Here is a 20,398-nt window from a genome sequence, read left to right on the forward strand (position 1 = left end):
AACTCTGGTACCTGCCTTCCGATGAACATGGAGAGAGACGAGAGGTGCTTATACATTGCTCTTTTCACTGCTACGTCTTATTCATGTTTGTCGTCGTACAGATATCTTGGTGTTACAGCGCCAATATCGACACACGAGTCTAGTGACAGAGAAAAAGAAGTTACGATTACTCTCATGGAGGAGCTACATCGGCAAAATACATTCGAGTCAGCGGAGGAAGCGGCAACGCGGTGAGTGAGGAGTTCTTCGTCTCAGTGTTCTCCTGGTGCCTTGCAGGTTTCTCTTTTTTTCGGATTTTCCTGAGAGGTCCTCGGTCAAATCGCCTTTTTCCCGCCGCTTCCACTCGTTGTGCAACCCCGGAATGATGGCCATATTTGTGTCGGACCGGACCCACTTTTTTCTTCTTCATTAAGATGCGATTTCAATAGCTCGGTACTGAACCTTGGCCTCTTTTTTTTTATCCGCTTAGGGAGCTTGTTCTGGGCCGTGTAGATGCTCTCGTAAAAAAATTCGTTCGAAATGTTTCAATGAAACGAGGTCTATCCGAAGCTGCAGCCAATGCTGCTGGTGGCAAGATTTTTACTTTTGGATCATATCGATTAGGCGTTCACGGGCCTGGTTCTGATATTGATACGTTGTGCGTTGTACCCAAGCATGTTTCGCGAGAAGATTTCTTTGAGGTGTTCGAGCCTATGCTCAAGGAGTTGGAGGGTGCCACCGAAGTAGCGGTGCGTGGCGTTTTTTCTTGTTGTGGCTATTTCATGACTTGAAAGTCAATCTAGGGAATACCAGAAGCGTATGTACCCATCATAACAGCAAGCATATCTGGGATACCTGTGGATTTCTTGATGGCACGCTTGGCTCTGTCTTCAATACCAGACGACCTTTCACTGCAGGACGATAATCTATTACGAAATCTAGATGAGCGATGTGTGCGAAGTCTGAACGGTGCGTGATCCCCCCTTTGATATCGCGGTATTTTAACAAGGAATGCTCCCAGGTTCGCGGGTTGTGAATGAAATTCTTCGACTAGTCCCTGATGTAGAGGTGTTCCGGAATTCGCTACGTTGCATAAAGCTCTGGGCAACGCGTGCGTCAATATTCTGCCGGATGCCACGGTGGTCGTCTGACTCGATCTTCTAGGAAGAGCAATTTACTCGAATGTCAATGGATTCTTTGGTGGTGTTGCGTGGGCGATATTAGTCGCTCGAATATGTCAACTGTATCCTAACGCTGTGGCTGGCGCTATTGTCAGCCGCTTTTTTATTATCATGTTCCGATGGTGGGGGGGTTCAGTCACGTACAACGAGTTTCCTTACTAAATTAGACTCTTGGCCCAGGACCTGGCCACAACCCGTACTCCTCAAACAGATAGAAGAGGGTCCGTTGCAAGTGAAAGTGTGGAATCCCAGGGTAAGCGCATGGCTGTTGTACGATTTGTACCCTCTTCATTTCTAACTGGTCGATAGCTTTATCCCGCTGATCGAGCACACCGTATGCCCATAATAACACCTGCTTATCCTGCGATGTGCGCTACACACAACGTGACACAATCAACCCAGATGATTACTACCGAAGAATTTAAAAGAGGTGTGAAATCTTCTTCACGTTTTTCAAGCCACTGATAGTCATTTTCCAGCCTCCGAAATCGTTGATGGAGTTTTTGTCGGAACTGCGTCTTGGTCTGAGCTATTTGCCAAGCATGACTTCTTCCACAAGTACAGGTATTATCTACAGGTCATTGCGTCTACTGGTGATGCAGAATTGCAGATCAAATGGTGAGACTAAGACGCTTGCAGTCGTTCTTCTTTCTTAGCGTGTCCTAGGGCTGGGACTGTTGAATCTCGAATAAGACAACTGGTCATGAAATTGGAGCATGTTGATTCACTGATATTGGCACATCCTTTCATCAAGGGCTTCGAGCGAGTTTCGTACTGCCTTTCCGACGAGGAAATGCATATGGTTGCTCAAGGCGATATTTCGGATGCTATTTCTAAGCGAACAAAGCAAGACATCGAGGACAAGGAAGGCTGTAGTGCCGTGTACTCGACTACCTTCTACATCGGACTGGCAATTGAACCGAAACAACGTGATTCAGTGTTGACTGGTGTTGGGTTCGACCTTGCTAACATATGCTTTCAAGCTGGCCTCGTTGGTCCTCGGCGCCTGGACATATCATATCCAACGACTGAATTTACGAAGCTTGTCAAGATGTGGGAAAAGTACGACGATTCTACCATGGGTATCGTTGTTCGACATATCAGAAGGTTTGTCACTCAAGGGCCTCGGGGTTATTGCACTATCTCATTCACCCTCCTTCACAGTTCCGGTCTCCCCGATGACGTCTTTGACCCTGGTGAACGCCAGCCGAAGTCGGCCCAAAAACGATCCAAGGTATGCCCCTACCATCTGCATTCCAGAAAGTTACCACTTATTTGGTTAATTCACACCTTTCAAGGGTCCAGGCAAGTCGAGCCATACTTCACCGGATATGCCGAACAAGAAAATCAGAACGTTGGTTTCTCAAATACTACTTGTTGCGCGTCATATCGAGATGCATTGACTACATGTCTTTCAGGTCGTCCCATCCTCCAACCAACGTGCCGCTGAAGTCAAGTTCGAATGGACCTACCGCTATGAATCTGACGTCCAGTGCGGGACCTCCAGCAACAATATATACTCCAAAGGAAACGACGTCTCGTGTGGCCGTTGCTATGGGCTCAATCTAACGCTGGATCAAGATAGGCCCGACAAGAAAAGTCGTCCTCAGGCAGCTTAGACCCCTCTATCTCGCCTTGACGGCTTGGATTATTCATCGGTGCTATATTTCTTTCACAGGGACCGTCACCGCCCGTAGAACTTGATTCGCTCTCTTGTCCGACCCTGAGTACACACGGTAACGGTCTCCTTGAGCGTTGTCGGTATTGTTCTTTCTTAAATAAGTTGCTTCTTTCACAAAAGAACTTGCTTACTTGTCCTAGTCTCGTTATATCGAATCTCTGGTATCTGTTATTTGTATGGCGTCCGTCCTCGTTACTTTTCGAGACATAACATGTATTTTATATCAATAATATCTCTATAAATGCTTGTGTGCATGCATTGCCGGACGAAAGGGCAATTCATATCTATCTTTGTCTTCGGGCGGTATTGGGTGTCCTTTGTGCACTTTTGTAGCCGTCTATTTCGCCGTCTTTTGTCGTCGCCACAGTACGGTACGGACCGAGAGTAAAAACTTCTTCGTCTTTTGTTTCAAGGGGGGCTAGGAACGGGCATCCTTTCGGTACGTAGTAAGCTGCTGCAAAATACGAAGTGTTGGGAGTTTAGTAGACAACAGATGAACATCATGGGCAGTGCTTAGGCGTCTGCTCACTTTTGCATAACTGAACAGTGAAACGAAATCCGATAGATACGCTGCGGGTAGATCTGAGTTCTCATAAAGCCGTACTAGTAATTAAGTTGAACCCGGATTGGGGTACAGATCTAGAGCCGGAGGTTATAATTGGTGGATAATTTAAATCCTCGACTTCCCCCCGGATACCCTTGCGTCACAAAAGCCATGTATGGCGAAAATCAACGCTTGCTTATCTTGGTGAGGTGAGTCGAGCAAGCATTACGACAGCGCACAAGCAGGAAAACGGTCCGTGACATGGGCAAACAAACGTCGAGGCGTACTTGCACCGAGCATTGTGAACGTTAGGGGAAAACTATAAACACGTTGACCGAAACGTCGTCGTGGCCATAGTGTCGCAAACTTGGACCTGTTGCCTGGGCAAACCGGGAAAAAAGTGAGATCGATCGAGACTTTTCCATTATTAGGTTCTTGCTGCAATTGTTGTTGCACTGCAATATTCGAAGATTTCAATCGATGGAAAATGAGCAGGGTGCAAGGCTGGTAAAGATATTTGCTTGACACTACGTGTGTGGCGGCTAATATGAGAGCCCCAGGCGAATATACAGACGGAAAAGTAAACTGAGGTAAAGTTTAAACGGAGAAAGCTGAAACGGGGCTGCCGTGAGCCCTCAGTTGAACACACTCTGACGATTATTGCTATTGAGGGGAAAGGCGTCAAAGAGTGGCTCCGGGCTATTAGGCCCGAGAATCAGTGTTCCGGTGGCAACTAAGTCGAGTTGTAGGAGCCGTGTACTTTTGGGCAGTGGAATACAAAACATTAACCATACGGATGAAGCAAGTATGGGCCCAGGGGCGACTGAGCGACGTCTCAAAGCTCCCAGTCAATGTATGCACCAATCATTTCATTACTTCCCTCCATAAACTCAGCGAGAACCTATAGTTGAGCCAATCGTCTGGCTTATCAGCCGCACTTTCTCTCTTTTTTTAAGTACGCGCAGGCCTTACCTGAAAAGGACGGTTATAGAACTACTACTATAAGGCACTGCAAGGGCCTCAGGTCATACCGTCCTTCACGGGTAAAAAGAAGATTAAATAAAACCCCGACGTCACATGTGGCTCCGACGAACGGGTTCGCATGTTACTGTAAGAAACAGGACGGTTCCTGATGATCCTACACAATTGATGTATACCACCCTTAGGCTTGAAGCTTTGGGACCCTAACACCAACTAAATACAAGTTGCGCACCAATACATTTGAATGAAAATTGCACAATTTACATCCGTGGACGAAGGGGACACCGCCTGGGCCTGCACCTGCCAAGAAAGAAGCATGAGGATCATTCGTAGCAATAATCTCGTGCACAATTTCAAACCACGCCGCGCAGGGTCCCAGAATTAAAAACGACCACTTGTAAATGCAAGGATGAGTGAGAGTCAGGTTAGTCAAATTGTAGACATGCGTAAAAGCCTAAAATCTCCTCAAGAGTCACCGGAAGCAATACACCGCGAGTATGGAGTATGAAAAAAGTGACAGCTATACAAATGTCTTTTTTCAGCAAGAATACAAAACGGCTTCTGCCCTTTAGAGCGAACAGAATACGAGGGAGAGAGATCCCAGATCCAAGTTCCAGCATGATCACGGAAACATCCATGTCAAAAGGACCCTGTTAAACGAATGTCCTTGATGGAGGCTCCAACGTAGACTGTAAAAGTGCCCGAGGGTTTCACCCATGATTGACTCGGAACGTCCCATATGCTAAGATACAATTAACAGTGAAACATGTCGGTATAACGACATCTCACCTCATTTCCTTCTGGGAGATAGACATACTAACGGTCCTCATCTCTCCCACCGCTAGAATAACTTCGTCGAAGCCTCTTAGCACCTTCTCAGTTTCACCGGCACTATCGGGAAAACCAAGATACATCTGGGGAATCTCGGTCCCGTTAAAAGCCCCGGTGTTGGCAATATTGAATGATATCACTTTGGAACCCCCAGAGGAAGCAATGGAAAGAGACGAGTATGAAAATGTTGTGAACGACAAACCAAAACCAAATTCGAATTGCGGAGCAATTCCTTGTTCATTCATGTAACGATAATCAAGGAGCAGTTTCTCGGTGTAGGTAATCTAAAAAAGACAGTCATGAGTTGCGCAGAAATGAAAAGCACACGGAACGTGGACATACGGTGGGAAAGCCCAGACTGTTGTATACAATTTCGGTGCCATACGCATCTTCGTCCTATCAATTACACGCATCAGTGCCTTGCGAAGAGAAGTGTCTGTCATTGCTCACATATGCGATGGAGAATGGGAGCCGTCCACTAGGATTAACGGCTCCCCATATAATGTCAACAAGACTAGGTCCGGTCTGTTCACCGGGAGCGCCAGCGTATATCAATGCCGATATGTTTTCGTGCGTACTCCACTCCAGATAGACCGGTCCAACAGAATGCACAACCACAACAGTATTGTTACAGACAGCTGCAACATCTTCGATCTTAAGATAAAGAGCGCAATTAGAACAAGTTCTAGTAAGATCACCGCCTTTTGACTTACGAGACTGCCACCCTTGTACCAGAGGTCCAAATCGTTCCTATCGCCCATATTGCCATCTACGATGTCATAAGCACCGAGCTCGCCACTCATTCTAAATGTTGACCCAAGATGAACGACAGTCCACCATACGAGAAAATAGAACTGACGCATTTGCAAATACAATAGCCAGATCCTTCCCTTTCGCGGCTGCGGGACCAGCGGATAAGTCGTTCGACAAGGACGAAGTTATCGTTGCCGAATTTCCGACGAATTCGGTAATAGCATCGATTGGCGGGACAATGTATTGCAACGAGTTGGTACCAGAGCCCCAGCTTTCAAAGCGCCTTAGGTGAGAATCCCATTTCTATGTACAGAAAGGCACATACCCAACGCTCATCGTCCCGTCGTTACACTCCCCCAAGCTATTACAGTCCAGGTTTGGCATCTTGGCATCCTGGCCAACTATAGCGATCGTCTTGATCCTCTCTTGCGCCACTGGAAGACCTCTTACAGTCACCCCCGAATCGGACCCTCAACACAGAATCAACACATCAACATACGGTAGCACGCGGTACAACCTAAACATACCAGTTGTAGTAGTTCGGTCGTTTTTAAGCAACACGGCAGAAGCGGCGCCAATTTCTCTTGTCAAAGCAGTATGAGCTTCTGACCGAACTGAGATGCCTAGGTTCAAGTCCCCAGAACCGTCAGGCTCCTGAGCGTCGAAATTGATGGCTGGGTAGTCCTGGACTCAGGCGGTTTGAGTCCACGGAAGGAACAGACGACTTCGACAAACTCACGGAGTCCTGGCCGAGACGAAGGAAGGAAGCGAGTACTCGGACAACCATTTCATTGAGTGTCTGACGGCGAAAATTTCGTTAATACGAGACGTATTGGACTAGAGAGGTAAACGCTCACGGTGACGGAAACATCTCCGTCATTCACTGCGTTATTCAGGCCTCCATTGCCGTACACGCCGCCACCTAATGTGCAGGTAAACTATAAGTTAAGAAGGTATCCCCGGTTAACGCTACGAGCATATTAATAATTACCTATCAAGAGAAAGTCTCCTGGTTGTTCCATGTCTAATCCGGCGTTCGCATTATCGCTGGCGGAATCATGCGTAGCACCCCAATCCGAGACAACGTAACCTGTGATGCTACGCCTGAGGCACAGAAAATGCCCCGGACGCTTCAGGATACTTACCTTGGAATCCACCCTGTCTTAACAACCCATTTGAGCCGATAAGAGCCTCATTGTGACAAGACGACGTTTGGTTGAACCGATTATACGCACACAGGACGGAAGAAACATTGGCCTGGAAAAGGTTTCCAGTTCATCGACTAGCACATGGGGATGGAGGACCGAGGCACATACATCGATGCTCCGCATGAAAGGCCACCAATATATTTCATGAAGCGTCCTGTCGTCTACGTCCGCGCTTAGACCGTACCTAGAAATCGTATGTATAAAAAAAATCACCGCAGAAAAAAGAATGACATGCCTGAGAAAAAAAGTCATAAGAAGCAGGACTGACGCGAAATTCTATTATTACCCATACCTCCAATGCTCCTGATTATTGGCTATGAAATGCTTCGCGCAGGCCTGAACACCCACGCTCTGGATGCCGACTATCGTTTCGTATGCAAATTCACCGTTCAGGTAAGGATCAGGGCCGGCGCTAAAATCAGGACAACATAATCAGGACGCGCTGCGCTATCATTCAATGCAGAGTGTTTCACCTCTCCCATCCTCGTCCAGCTTTGGGGTTTCTCATCTAATTTTTCGTAAATCATCTTTGGAATACGGCGACAAGACGCATATTCTCACAATATCCATAGCCGGACCGAGTAAGACGCTACGGCGCGTTAATAAGGGTCGGAGAAAATGTGGGAAGCTTATTCTTACTGAACACCCTTGCCTCTGAATTCTTCGGCGAGTGCCACACCTCTTGCTCGCATCAGACGACGGCTAAACGTACTTGCGGCATTAATACCCGTTGGGAATCCGGTAACCTCCTTGACAAGCCGTACACCAGCGGGACCGTCGTTAAAACATATAGGCGGGATAGTAAGGGTCGTTGATGATAGCGTTATGGACCGGCTAGGGGGGGTAATATTTCCTACACACCGACCTATGATAATACAAATACAGTGTCAAAAGAGGAACCCTCAAAGAGTGACGAAAATCGAATTAAAACGTACTACTCCATTCCCCGACGCCAATGACCAACCCTAGCTTTTCGGCCTGTGTCAGCTGTTGGACGGTCTCATTTGCGAGAGAATAGGCTTCTTCCCAAGAACCTGTTCGGTTGTGAGAAAAGCAAAATAGAACATGGAGATGAGGGTGCGCTAAGTACGTTGTGTGAATGCCTGGACGCCGCCAACGCCTAGCCAGCACAATAGGCACAATCTGAACACGCGCAAAATTGGCGGTAGTGGTAACCACATTATCGATAGTGGTTAGCGAAAGGGAGAACAACACGGAATTCGAAGAAGCACACTCATTCCCATGATAACAGCTTCACATTATTATATGTTTAATGTTTTTAGCCACCGGGCCTTTGCTGATGGAAGGCAATCCCCCATGGCCGTCTGTGCATGTGGGTTGGTGCCAACCATCAGAATAAAGACTTCACGCCAGGTCATGGCGCCAGAGCCTTATGACTGGATAGTAGATGCTGAGAGGAAGAATGGAAAGTGCGCCCCTTCGAAATGATCCATATTGGGAGAGCTGCCAGGGACAGCCATCACAACGGTCCGGATTTTGGAACTTACTGTTTCTGCTCGACTTCACCGAACTGCATGGCACCTCTCGGTATTTGGGTTGCTCAGGTATTTTCATGGAAATACTAAACGACGTTTACACGTATTGGCCTTTGAAATCGATGTCTTCCGACATTTGCGGTTCAGTGCTCCATACTACACGTAAAAACGTCATGGAGTCTTGAGCGCTTAAGCTCTGCTCAGTTTCAAAGGCATATCGTTATCCAAATCGCTGTTCCGAGAGCCTAAGCCTTCCGCGGAACGTCAGATTTGAGTAGGATTTGAGGAACATGTAACGGAAAGGATGATAACTTTAGTAAGATTCGCATGTCCATCTGGCGCAGATTGCAAGTAACTGTTCCACGGAAGGTTATACGCAGGTGGAGCGCAAGGACAGGAATTCAAGTAGAACGATAAACGTCCGGCAATGATATACAGATATGTCATATTTACAAGACTATTTGCTACACATTATATATTTCATTGTATACGTACCACTACGAATTAGGTCCCACAAGCTTCTGCAATTCTTGCAGTTCCTTCTCTTTCTCAATCAAGGTATTTCTCAGCTGCTCCTGCTCCGCCACAACTTTCTTTTTCGCCTGCTCAAGTCGGTCCGCCTCTTCCTTCTCCATCTCCTGGCTGAATTCGGGTGTCTCTGCCAATCTAGTGTCTTTCAGCGTGTCAGGGTATGCGATGTGGAAGGGAACCGGTCTCCTCTTAGTCTTTGGGAGGGGCGTCGGAGGATGAGCGGTGAGGGTGTGTAAGAAGCTGTTGAAAGGTTCATTGAAGACGATTTCGTCGTACTGCCAAGAGTGTACTGGACCGGCTTTGAGGGCGACATCCATAGAAGGGATTTCTGGTTCCCCTGGACCAGCCCATGGGTGAAGCTTGAGGTGATGGTAAACAGAGGAGGCCTTTTCACCCGAGTCGGCAATATAGGTTATACGAATGAGAATGTCAAATTCACCCCATCTAGTACTTCGTTAGTTAGGGAACGTATGGAAATGAGATATAGAGACGCACCCTGTCTCTGTCACCTCAAATGGAGGCTTATCGACGACTGTTGGCATTGACAGATTAGAAGAGGGAACCTACACAAATTCAAGACGAACCTCTGCTTGGATTATTGTATGTATCATGCAGCTTGAAGTTGACGCGTTTGATGAAATAGCTAAGATCGTCTGCACCGCCAACAACGTCTGAATCTGGAACAGATGCGGCACTACGGACAGCGACTGTCCAGCGATGAGTGTGTTCATGGCGGCTAGGATCTAACGCAGCTCGTTCCTCCGGGGTCAAAAGCGTAGCGGTGTTTCCGTATATTATAGGTCTGAATATGCTGAGACCCTGCCAACGTTCCTATGAACGTGAAAGAAAAGGATAACAAGGAAGACGCACTCTAACGCGAACGCGGTCGGCCATGGCGAAAAGGGTGCAAGTCGAGCCTCGGCTCTTTCCCTTTTGGCTGACCGCGAAACCGAACTCCGACATCGCCCGCTGCCTGCCTCCTCACCATCAACCACCACCATGAGTATCATTGACGGACTTGTATACCGTAAGACCTCACTATTTGCTTGGTCTAGGGGAAACATATCGATTTATGTGGACTTTTAGGCAAATACGATATCATTGACAAACAGAAGTTCTGGCAGGTGCGCTGTCGTTTTACAGCGGTTGTTCCTGCAGGCTTATGGTCCGCTTGTAACTCTGATAGGCTGACACAAGGCCCGTGCACTTCCGCGCTCCCGGAAGGCCAGCCAAGCTTCGTTAGTCGTTTGCAGATATACGCTTGGAGCATTTAAAGGATGATCACTCTATAGGCGTATTTTACGGAACCTTTGCCTTCACCGCTGCGTACGCCATTTATGGAGTAGCTTCTTTGATTCTCGTGTGTTCCACCTCTTTTTGTCGCCGTATGGATGAGCTGACATTATTCTAGGGAAAGAAGAAGTAAATTATGTCGTGGGGTCCTATAAGCTACCAATCCAATATCAATCGAACTAAAGCGTTCGCTGTAATGGGTGCTTTCTCTTAAGTGTCGATCCACTTTCTTTTCTAACTTACTGAGAACTCGAGAATCATGCCCGAGAGGTGGGGTCTAGCCCCCGTACTTGATGGCCTTTCAGTGTTGTCCGGCGTTGGGCGAGGACATGTCAATGATGTGGGTTCTTCTTTACATGGAGATACCCTATGACACGGAATCCTGTAAGGCGATAGTGACACCTAGTCAATATGAGCCATTGCACACCTTGGCTTCGATCTATGCAGTACCGTCATATGAAGTTGACGTCGTGCTCGCAGCCAGTGGATCGTGATAGGTCAGGTGTTCAAATCTGTGCAGGTTCTTCAGTTCTTTGAAAGATGCTGAAAAGTGTGAAACTGCATACCGTATGCCAGTGATGCATCTTTGTCTTTACGGGCATCCAGGGCATCCATAGGTTAACCGCTAGGCGCCCATTGGCCAAGACAGTGGTTCTCCCGAAAGGAAAGTGCGGCCGTTATATGGAAGGAATGAAAAATTCCTGACGCTGGTTGATGATCGGGTTGAACCTAAATCACTAGCGCTCAGGCCTGCGCTTCCATTTTCAAGGTGTCGAACTTAGTCGTCGATATCTTAGGACACCGCGCCTGATAAATTACGGTGGCATTCATGTACCACATGTATTATGGGCATTGAACGTTGACCCAGAGTAAACATCGAACTCAAAAAGATTTCAACGGTATAGATTTGGCCCCGAGGTACCGAAGATTTGGCAGGCGTGTGGAATGGAGTAGGTTACTCAAAACACTGCCGTCAACACTAGGAGACGTGTACAAGGATTCGGAACGGCAGATGTCCCGATGCCACAATAACCTTCGTGGAAGAAAGATACCAATAGGCATTGGGAATTTTGAAACGCGTGAATCACTGGGTCGTATTCAGGCTGCAGAAGCTGAAGGGGCGTGGGAGATGACGGGAAAGAGAAACGTGAAGGTTCGAGCACACCGTAGATATCGCCTTTTAAAAGTTCCGTCGAGTCTGGTGTTGATCGCTGCACATATACGTCGTCGTCGAGACCGACGTACAAATTTAAATATGTTGAACGCTGAACGTCGTTTCATGATGTCCAAGTCTCTAACAGCACTAACAAGTACAAATAACGCATCTCCAGTTTCCTCATTCACGTACCGCCAACAGCGACGTCTCTTTCCAGTACTCAGCCATACAAATGCACTGGAGCCCATTATCATGAGCTACGGAGCTCCTCAACCTTTTCCTCCTCTCGCTGATGTTCTCAATACTATCTCAATAGATTTTCATGCTGAGTTTCTGAACTGGATGAGAGGATGCGCCGTGCAGAATGATAGGCAGGTCAGTCTCACCGGCATGGAGGCTGTGATAACGCAGCTGTTGGATACTATTCCCCCCTGTGGGTCTGTGTCGACTGCAGAAGCCGCCCGGAAAATGGCACCAGTTCCTAGTGTTTTGGAGTCGATCGGAGAGGTGTTGAGTATCGATAATTGGAGGGAACCCTCGTTCGTATGGACCGTGGTGTCAGGACTGCTTCGCCTCATGGCTGTGATGGAGTCATGGAAGAAGGAATCAGAAGAGGCTGCTTCTCTGCAGGCAAAGGCCTTTGACCGCATTGTGGATATCTTGCGGAATCTCGGGGGGACCTTTGTGAAGGGCGTTCCACAGAATGCACAGCGTACCCAGTTAAGAGAGATGTTTGAAGAGTGCCTACATGCCATACACGGTACCCACCTCCTTCGCGCTTATTTTCTTTGCCGCTGATTTAGGTCTAGAATTAATGGAGACTCAAACGCTGTCATATCCTATCCACGTTCGAATATTGCAAAAGCCCAGACTCCTGAAACCTGGAGACTTGGCGGTGAGTGTCAATTATTATAGCCTCTAGCCTTCTCACGTCCTTTCAGGCCAATAACAAAAAGAGTACATGTTGTTTGCAATCCTCCTCTGATGCCCTCTGCTTTATGGTCACATTGCTTGAGATTTGGACTTCTTTTATGTTGCGATCAACACAGCTACAATGGTTTCTCCATGATTTCGGACAACGACTTGCTCAGGAAACACGGTCTTGTTTTGATTACTGCATGTCTGCAGTTTGCAATCTCGAGCCTGTAGTGCGCTCTGAAGGACTTGTCAGAATCATGTCCTTGATACCTTCCTTGCGCTCACTTTCAGAGAACGAATTATATCATTGGCATTACATTCTTCTCCGCTTCCGACTATTTCAAGGACCTAATTCAGGCTGGGAACATATTGATCGGTATCTTGCAAAGGAATTGGCGTCGAGCTCTTTCGTTGCGCCATCCAAGTCGGACTTCCGCGAGATCGTCAGGCTATTGGCATCGGGTCGATGGCCTAAGTCTGTAGAGGTATATCATTTCGTTGGGCGATTGAGGATCTATCCAACTATCTTCATAGGAATGGGCATTTTCCCTCTTCAATTCGTGTTTGCCTCATATAGAGCGAAACATTCTGCGTTCCTTACAAACTGCCATCGACTTCGGGAGCGAGCGCAATGAAATCGCTCAACGGATGCTTGAAGCTCTGCCTACAGTAGCTACGGTTATTCCCAATGAGTCACATAACGAAGAGCCCTGGAAAAAGCTTTTGCGGACAGCTACTGAAAAGATCATATTACCAGAAGCTCTTGACTGGATGGATGATGATGTCAATCTGAGCGATCGGCGGTATATGCAGCGAGCCATCGACGATATTGTAGGACAATATTCAAGGTTAGACGCCGTACGTGTGATCTGAAGGGTGGCTGATCTACGCGAATTAGGCCTCTTGAACAGTCTGTTACATCATACCGGTTGTCTGTCATTGATCAACTGCAGGAGTTCTGTGCTCTCCTGCGCCCTGATGCTCAGCTGTCAACTGTCCTGCTTTGTGTGGCTTTGACGCAGTCGACTCTTGATGGAAAGCCGGAGGAGATCACAACGGAGGTACGGAAGCGAGCCTTCAAAGTTATTACTGATCTAGTCAAATTCCATTCCTTCGGCGATGTTGAAGAGCTTACGGTGGCCCGACAAATGATCTTTTCTGGTATGACGGATACTGATAGAGGAGTCAGGCTGGTTGCTGGGTTTGTTTTTTTTGCGCATTGTCTAGATGTTCAGAATACTCATTCTAACTTAGCCGAGCATTGCAGAATTTTGTTCTCTCCATTTCCCGTATGAAACGGGGCGCCTCCGGGGCTCAAGCAACGCTATTTTCTCAACTAAATGATTTAACGGATGGCGCGAAGCTCCCTACCAAGGATACAATCATAATTAGTGTCGGTACTATAGGAAGGTATATTTATCATTCGAGAACAACAATTTGTCGTGATCGAGTTGTATCATTGTCAGGACAAAAGACAAGGAAGTTCTCGGCCATGTTCTCTTTTTCTTGCTTTCACAATTGGGAAGGTCGAACCCAATACTCAGAGCAGAGGCGTCTACTCATGTAATCGTTCCGTACCTTTCGCTTTCTCTGGTACTAATCTTCCCTTCCATCAGATCATCTCTCTGACTAAGTATCACAAGAAAGCAACTCCCTATCCTCTGTTTATTCCCTATATGGATCGTATTGCGCCGTATCTCGTTCTCCGTATTTGCACGCAGCCCAATCTTTTGACGGAAGCTTGTCGACTGGTGATGGTTTCACCCCGGCATATGATACAACTTACATTGCGCTATACGCTTCCCGTCATATTCGCAAAATGTGATCAAAAACTATTAGAGGATGTCGCAAAGCAATTGGAATCGAAACCAGCCACCCTTTTGATCAATGAGTGTCATAGGGTTCTCGCACATATCTATCTTCTGGACCAACCAGATCAAACCAGCAAGGCCCTTACATTCGTGACGGACGTTCTGACAGCAGCGGCGCAAGCAGATACGATTGATATCCAAAGCTTGGTGAAAGGATTCATCGTCCCCGTTCTTGCTGACTTGGTCATTGTTTTGGGCGACGAGAATCCGGACGTCGCAGCGAAGGTATACTTGGACTACGTTTGATGATAGTTCCTGAAGCTCATTTATCCATCCCTGTCAGGCTGTTCCCGCTCTTAAGAGGGTGTCAGAGTCATTGATTCCTCCGAATGTCGCGGGGCGATCGCAGACGATACTAGATATCGGAGTCTTTCTTAAGCAGTACATGTTGGGCTTGATTACGCATATCAACGAGATGCTGCAAGAGGTACACGGCAAGATTTCGATGTCTACCAAACAGAAGATCCTCCGGAGTCTCGGTGCTGTAGTTTCTTTGATCGGTTCTCCCATAAGTACAGTTGCACCTCAGGTTAGCCGAGCAGTTTTTCTCTCTCTTTTTGTAATGCTTACATGCCATTGCAGATAATGGCTACTTTCCAGACCATGGTGAATGTCGCTGAGTTGTCTGAAGTGACTCTCACTAGCTGGCGAAAATTCCTGGTGACGTTAGACCCTAAGGATATCGGTCCTTATGTCGGGACAACAAGCGCGACTATTACCACATCTTGGCCCACCCTCACCTCCGCAGGTCGACATATTGCCATCAGTTCGTTGGAGTACATGATCAACGACATAGGCGATCAACTTGGCCAATATCTTGATGACATCGTGGATCTGTCTGCTATTTCTAAGTTGAAGCCCCTTCAAGATCGGCTGACTGTGATACGAGGTGCCTGGTCTCCGAAGGAGCATCTTTGTAAAATTCTGGCCCGCGCGTTGCCTGATAATCAAACAATGGCTGTTCAGACCCTTGTCGAACTGAAGGCGTTCATGACTTCGGAGAACCAAGCTCTTATTCGGGAACTTGCATCGGGAGATACATTTGATCCTATGGTCGGCCAGATTCTTACAATCCTGCTTTCCGCCGCTTGTCGCGATGGAGATGGCGCTGAGGCGATACGTTCCCTCGCGTTTGAATGCATCGGTATTTTGGGAGCTGTAGATCCTGACAGATGTGAAATCGCTGTCAGTGACACCAGAATGATCGTCCTCAGCAATTATACAGACATCGACGAATCTGTTATGTTTGCTCTACATCTGATCACTGATCTCCTTGTTGGCGCATTCCGTTCCACCAGTGATATCAAATACCAGGGACATCTAGCCTATAGTATTCAGGAACTTTTGCGGTTCTGTAGGTTTACTCCGTCCCTGGTCTCCGTGGGTAATCAATCTGTGCCAATGAAGGTTCGAACGAAGTGGAACAATCTGCCTAAGCACGTTCTCGAAACCGTTACCCCACTCTTAGAGGCTCGTTTTACCCTGCAAGAAGTCCCAACTCCGGAACTTCGGCACCCTATTTATAACGATCAACCAACGTATCGCGAATGGATTCAGCTCTGGACTACGTACCTTATCACTCGAGCTTCGGGACCCGTTGCGAAAACCATATTTGGCGTTTTCAGACCGGCAGTGCGTAACAAGGACGTCGTTGTTGCCCACCATCTTCTTCCGCATTTGGTTCTCAATGTCCTGGTTTCAAGCGATGAGGTTGGGTGTCAGAATATACGTGCAGAGTTGATTGCTGTTTTACAAGACCAGATTGACCCGCAGAGTACTTCCTCAGCTGATAAGAGGCTGCTCAGTGCACAAGTACGTGAGAACCATTGCATTGGCCACAGTGTATTGATGATACAATGAAGGCTGTTTTTGTGCTCCTAGATCATCTCAATAAATGGGTTCGAAGGATCCGACACGATATGGGAACCAAGAAAGGAGAGACGAAGCGGTCCCGCGGAGTTACCGTTGGAACAGATGAACAACTTTCACAAGTCGACTCCATCTTGACTAGCATTGACCAGAGTCTAATGGCAAGGGCAGCCTTTCAATGCAGAGCATATGCACGCTCGTTGATGAATTTCGAACGTCAAATCGTTACTCTCCGGGAACGTTCTTTGAATCACCATGACTTGCCGGTCTATTACGAAAGGCTTCACGAAATCTATGCAAACCTAGATGAGCCGGATGGCATGGAGGGCGTGTCTACATTGATATTATCGCCGTCCTTGGAACATCAAATTCGACAGCACGAGAGTACGGGCAGATGGACAGCCGCCCAGAGTTGCTGGGAACTTCGTCTTCAACAGTCTCCGGATAATGTCGACTTTCATCTCGGTCTATTGCGTTGCCTGCGTAATCTAGGGCATTACGGTAATTCCTCTAATCTTTGTCCTCAGTGCATCATATCCATCGTACTTATAGATACACTGCGTACTCATGTCCTGGGAGTTCTTACTCGTAACCCAGGCTGGGCCTCTGCTCTTGCCGGATTCCAAGTCGAAAGCGCATGGATGGTTGGTGATTGGGCTGATGTTCAAAACGTCGTAAATCAGAGTACACAGCAAAATCCCGAGCTCGTGCTAGCGAGAGTTCTACTTGCAATCAGAAGTAAGGACAACGATGCCATAAACCAAACTTTATCGGCGGCTCGTTCCGTCCTGGGAGCTCCAATTGCAGCCGGGGGGGCCAAGGGATATAAGCGATCATACGAGAATGTCCTCAGTCTGCATTTACTATACGAGCTTGGATCAGTGCACAGTATAATGGGACAAGTGGCTACAGGGTCCCTACGCCGATCACAAACAAAGAATGCACTGGCCGAACTATCTGATTTGCTCTCGGCTAGACTAGAATCGACACTTCCGACGTTTCGCAACCGCGAGCCTATCCTCAGCATGCGGAGGACTGCCTTTCGTTTGTTGTATGTATCCATTGCCATGATTGATAAGTACTAATACGTTGTTGTTGTAGTCCGGAGTCCAATGAAGCAACACGGGAAATTCACCGAACGTGGCTGGCGAGTGCGAAGTTCGCCAGGAAAGCATGCCAATGGCAGATTGCTTTCAGCGCTATGCTTCAGGCAAAGCAGGGGAAGACCAAAGATTACTTCATGCAAAGCGCCAAGCTGACGAAGGCTAACGGAGAACCATTAGCAGCACTGCATGAGCTAGAAAGTTCTATGAAGTTGCTACGCTTGATGGAAGACGATTCACAAGTTCTGGACTTGACCGTGGACAACAATGAAGAGACCAACATTATCAAGGCGAAGGTACGGATCATCGACGTCATTATCCGCACAAAACCTGACCGTTAAGATCCTTATAGGCCCGTGTTTTACGAGCTCGCTGGATGAACGAGTCGGAACGTTATGAAGCAGCTGCTATTCTTAGTATGTTCAGGGGGGCCGCGAAAATATCTTCAACGTGATTTCTTATTTCCTCCCCTCCTCGTTTAATCTAATATGACTTTATACAGATGGGAGAATGCGCATTTCTATCTAGGACAGTTCCAAGATGACAGTTACAAAAACCTGACACGGGAAGATCAGAGGAATCGGTAAACTTAAAACTGATCGCTAAGGTAAATGTGCTTATATTTTCTTACGTAGGGGATTGAAAATGAATGTTAACACCGTCCGCTCTTATGCATCGGCCATGAAATACGGCTCCAAATATGTCTATCAGACTGTTCCTCGTCTGCTGACGCTTTGGCTGGATTTAGGTGATGATAGTGGCTTAAGGAAGACGGAATACTTCAAAACGATCAGTGATACTGTCAAGGTTGCTATCGAGCAAACACCGGTGTACCAGGTCAATTTCTCTAAGTGTGGTGTCTTGGTGGAACTTATGAAATATCATAGTGGTACACTGCCTTCCCTCAAATCGTTTCCAGGATCGGTCATACAAATGAGAGTGTTTTAAAACTACTATCGAACCTCATATCAAAAGTATTGGAAGAATACCCTCAACAAGCACTCTGGCAGTTCATCTCGGTAACGAAATCCAAGAAGACCGAGAGGGAGCAGAGAGGCAAACAGATCGCAGATAAAATTCGGGTAAGCTCAACTTCCAGAAATTTCCTTTTTCCTGATCCCAAGTACGTCAGAATAAACCTGGCACTCATCGTCGCGTCTGTGACCTGATCAACCAATGTGTCGCCATGACGGACGAACTTCTTGCGCTATGTGAATACCCCATCGACGACAATTCGCGAAAATCTTTGAGCATGAGCCGAACGTTTCCGAGCCTAGTTAGACTTGGACGTTCGGACTTGATCATACCTTTGCAAGAGTCTTTGACAGCCAACATCCCCCCCGTGTCGACCACTAATTCCAGCTTTAATCCTTTCCCAATAGATGTGCCTACGTTCGCAGGTGTGAACAGTGGCATGGACATCCTGGTCACAATCTGACCTTATGACAGAATTCTTTGACGACATCGAAGTGATGAGCTCTTTGGCCAAACCGCGGAAAATAACCATCCGTGGTAGCAACGGTCAAATCTATATGTTTCTTGGAAAGCCGAAAGATGACCTGCGAAAGGATGCCCGACTTATGGACTTCAACGCTATCATCAACAAGCTCCTCAAGGCTAACTCGGAATCTCGACGAAGGCAGCTTCGTAGGAGTTTGCGTTTCCGTACCATACTTAAAGCTGAGGTTTGCTAGATATCCGGACGTACGGGGTTGTGACGTTAAATGAAGAGTGCGGGTTCATTCAATGGGTACCTAATACGATTCCCATGAGGCCGATTCTTGTCAAGGCGTACGAAGCGAGACGGCTCAGGAGTTGGGTTGGTAAATCGATTTCTCCCCGAGGTCTTGCTGACATTGGATTCAGCCCTCAGACATCAACGAAATTGCTGCCAAAATCAAGGCCGCCACAGACAAAGAGGCTGTAGAGCTGTTTAATGCGAAGATTTTGCGGCAGTGAGTGCAGTACAAACTTTCGGCTTCTCTTCAAATTGACACTAATTCAGCTATCCACCTGTCTTTCATGAGTGGTTTATTGAAACTTTTCCTGAACCCTCGGCGTGGCTTACGAGTCGTCTCACATATGGGCGCACCGCAGCTGTGATGTCGATGGTTGGCTTTATTTTAGGGTAAGAGACACTTTCTTGAGAAAGAGGGATTGAGGAAGAATTCTTTCAGATTGGGCGATCGGCATTTAGAGAACATCTTGATGGATATCAACACAGGAGATGTCGTGCACGTTGACTTCAACTGCCTCTTCGAGAAGGGAAAAAAGCTCGAAACACCAGAAAGGGTACCATTCAGACTTACACAGAATATGCTGGACGGTCTCGGTGTCACGGGAGTGGAAGGTGTGCGCATTTAACGGATGCCACTAGCGTCAGCTAATATCTGATAGGCGTTTTCCGTGCGGCGTGCGATGTAACGCTTGGATTACTACGAGACAACAGGGATTCGCTGATGACTGTGCTTGACGCTTTCATCCATGATCCTCTCGTTGAGTGGGAAGACGAGAAACGAAAGAGGGTAAAAAGGATGTACATGTCTTTCTGATCTTCTCTGATCCTCAATCAATAGGAACGCAGTAAAACCCGTAACCAAGTAAAGGGACAGGTCAACCTTCGTGATTTGGCCCAAGGTGCACTCGGCCTCATCGAGAGGAAGCTTCGAGGGGTATACTCGACAAGTAAAGAGAAACCGGCGCATCAGAAAGAGATCTCGACGAGTAGTCTTGTTCAGATGATTATACAGGAAGCTACAGATGAAGCCAATCTAGTGAGTGGTCTATTATCAGTCCACGCCAGGTGTCTAAATTCTTTAGGCAAAAATGTATCAGGGTTGGTGCGCATGGCAATGAGGATTCAAGCATGATGATGTATTGCACGATAAACTGTATCCATAGGGAGGTTAGAGGTTAGACAAATCGGTATATGGTACCAATAAGGAGCACCGGGTTTTTGTGCCACCACTGTAAAGTGTCACAAACCATAACAACACCGTGCCG

The 20,398-nt window shown here is 47.3% G+C and overlaps 5 protein-coding genes across 5 annotated transcripts; 3 read left to right on the top strand and 2 right to left on the bottom strand.

The window, feature by feature from the left end:
- Positions 1-21: 21 nt before the first annotated feature.
- Positions 22-3,098, top strand: BT62DRAFT_986416 (Poly(A) polymerase; the record flags this gene model as incomplete). The annotated part of the gene is made up of 14 exons (XM_043190003.1): positions 22-44; positions 102-230; positions 470-728; positions 783-948; positions 1,001-1,090; positions 1,144-1,282; positions 1,341-1,413; positions 1,470-1,590; positions 1,640-1,778; positions 1,827-2,089; positions 2,144-2,267; positions 2,325-2,394; positions 2,459-2,514; positions 2,579-3,098. 14 exons carry the CDS (start codon positions 22-24, stop codon positions 2,727-2,729), a joined length of 1,803 nt encoding a protein of 600 aa, XP_043041136.1. The 3' UTR covers positions 2,730-3,098.
- A 1,473-nt stretch (positions 3,099-4,571) lies between these two features.
- Positions 4,572-8,589, bottom strand: BT62DRAFT_930656 (glycoside hydrolase family 3 protein). The gene is made up of 19 exons (XM_043185975.1): positions 8,249-8,589; positions 8,094-8,192; positions 7,798-8,023; positions 7,720-7,747; positions 7,632-7,666; positions 7,451-7,570; positions 7,267-7,342; positions 7,096-7,207; positions 6,942-7,040; positions 6,808-6,872; positions 6,690-6,749; positions 6,478-6,634; positions 6,276-6,420; positions 6,057-6,221; positions 5,911-6,001; positions 5,648-5,851; positions 5,540-5,593; positions 5,156-5,481; positions 4,572-5,108 (listed from the first exon to the last, which is right to left on the bottom strand). The coding sequence occupies exons 1-19, from the start codon at positions 8,337-8,339 to the stop codon at positions 5,006-5,008; spliced, it is 2,256 nt and encodes a 751-aa protein (XP_043041137.1). The 5' UTR covers positions 8,340-8,589; the 3' UTR covers positions 4,572-5,005.
- A 489-nt stretch (positions 8,590-9,078) lies between these two features.
- Positions 9,079-10,272, bottom strand: BT62DRAFT_930657 (yeats-domain-containing protein). Its single transcript, XM_043185976.1, has 4 exons — positions 10,056-10,272; positions 9,770-10,004; positions 9,681-9,717; positions 9,079-9,629 (listed from the first exon to the last, which is right to left on the bottom strand). Exons 1-4 carry the CDS (start codon positions 10,077-10,079, stop codon positions 9,152-9,154), a joined length of 774 nt encoding a protein of 257 aa, XP_043041138.1. The 5' UTR covers positions 10,080-10,272; the 3' UTR covers positions 9,079-9,151.
- A 959-nt stretch (positions 10,273-11,231) lies between these two features.
- On the top strand, positions 11,232-13,385 carry BT62DRAFT_786098 (uncharacterized protein). Its single transcript, XM_043182278.1, has 3 exons — positions 11,232-12,394; positions 12,444-12,529; positions 12,576-13,385. Exons 1-3 carry the CDS (start codon positions 11,491-11,493, stop codon positions 13,185-13,187), a joined length of 1,602 nt encoding a protein of 533 aa, XP_043041139.1. The 5' UTR covers positions 11,232-11,490; the 3' UTR covers positions 13,188-13,385.
- Positions 13,201-20,251, top strand: BT62DRAFT_891263 (uncharacterized protein; the record flags this gene model as incomplete). Its single annotated transcript, XM_043183063.1, has 23 exons — positions 13,201-13,400; positions 13,451-13,753; positions 13,807-13,962; positions 14,019-14,115; positions 14,169-14,648; positions 14,707-14,952; positions 15,006-16,235; positions 16,286-16,793; positions 16,845-17,343; positions 17,394-17,691; positions 17,748-17,845; positions 17,898-17,978; positions 18,031-18,232; positions 18,283-18,477; positions 18,528-18,795; positions 18,845-19,042; positions 19,090-19,214; positions 19,262-19,350; positions 19,401-19,523; positions 19,573-19,745; positions 19,793-19,931; positions 19,980-20,169; positions 20,216-20,251. 23 exons carry the CDS (start codon positions 13,201-13,203, stop codon positions 20,249-20,251), a joined length of 5,934 nt encoding a protein of 1,977 aa, XP_043041140.1.
- Positions 20,252-20,398: the final 147 nt, after the last annotated feature.

Source organism: Guyanagaster necrorhizus (genome assembly GCF_019112545.1).
Source record: "Guyanagaster necrorhizus MCA 3950 unplaced genomic scaffold BT62scaffold_9, whole genome shotgun sequence".
In the NCBI taxonomy this organism is placed as follows: Eukaryota; Fungi; Basidiomycota; class Agaricomycetes; order Agaricales; family Physalacriaceae; genus Guyanagaster; species Guyanagaster necrorhizus.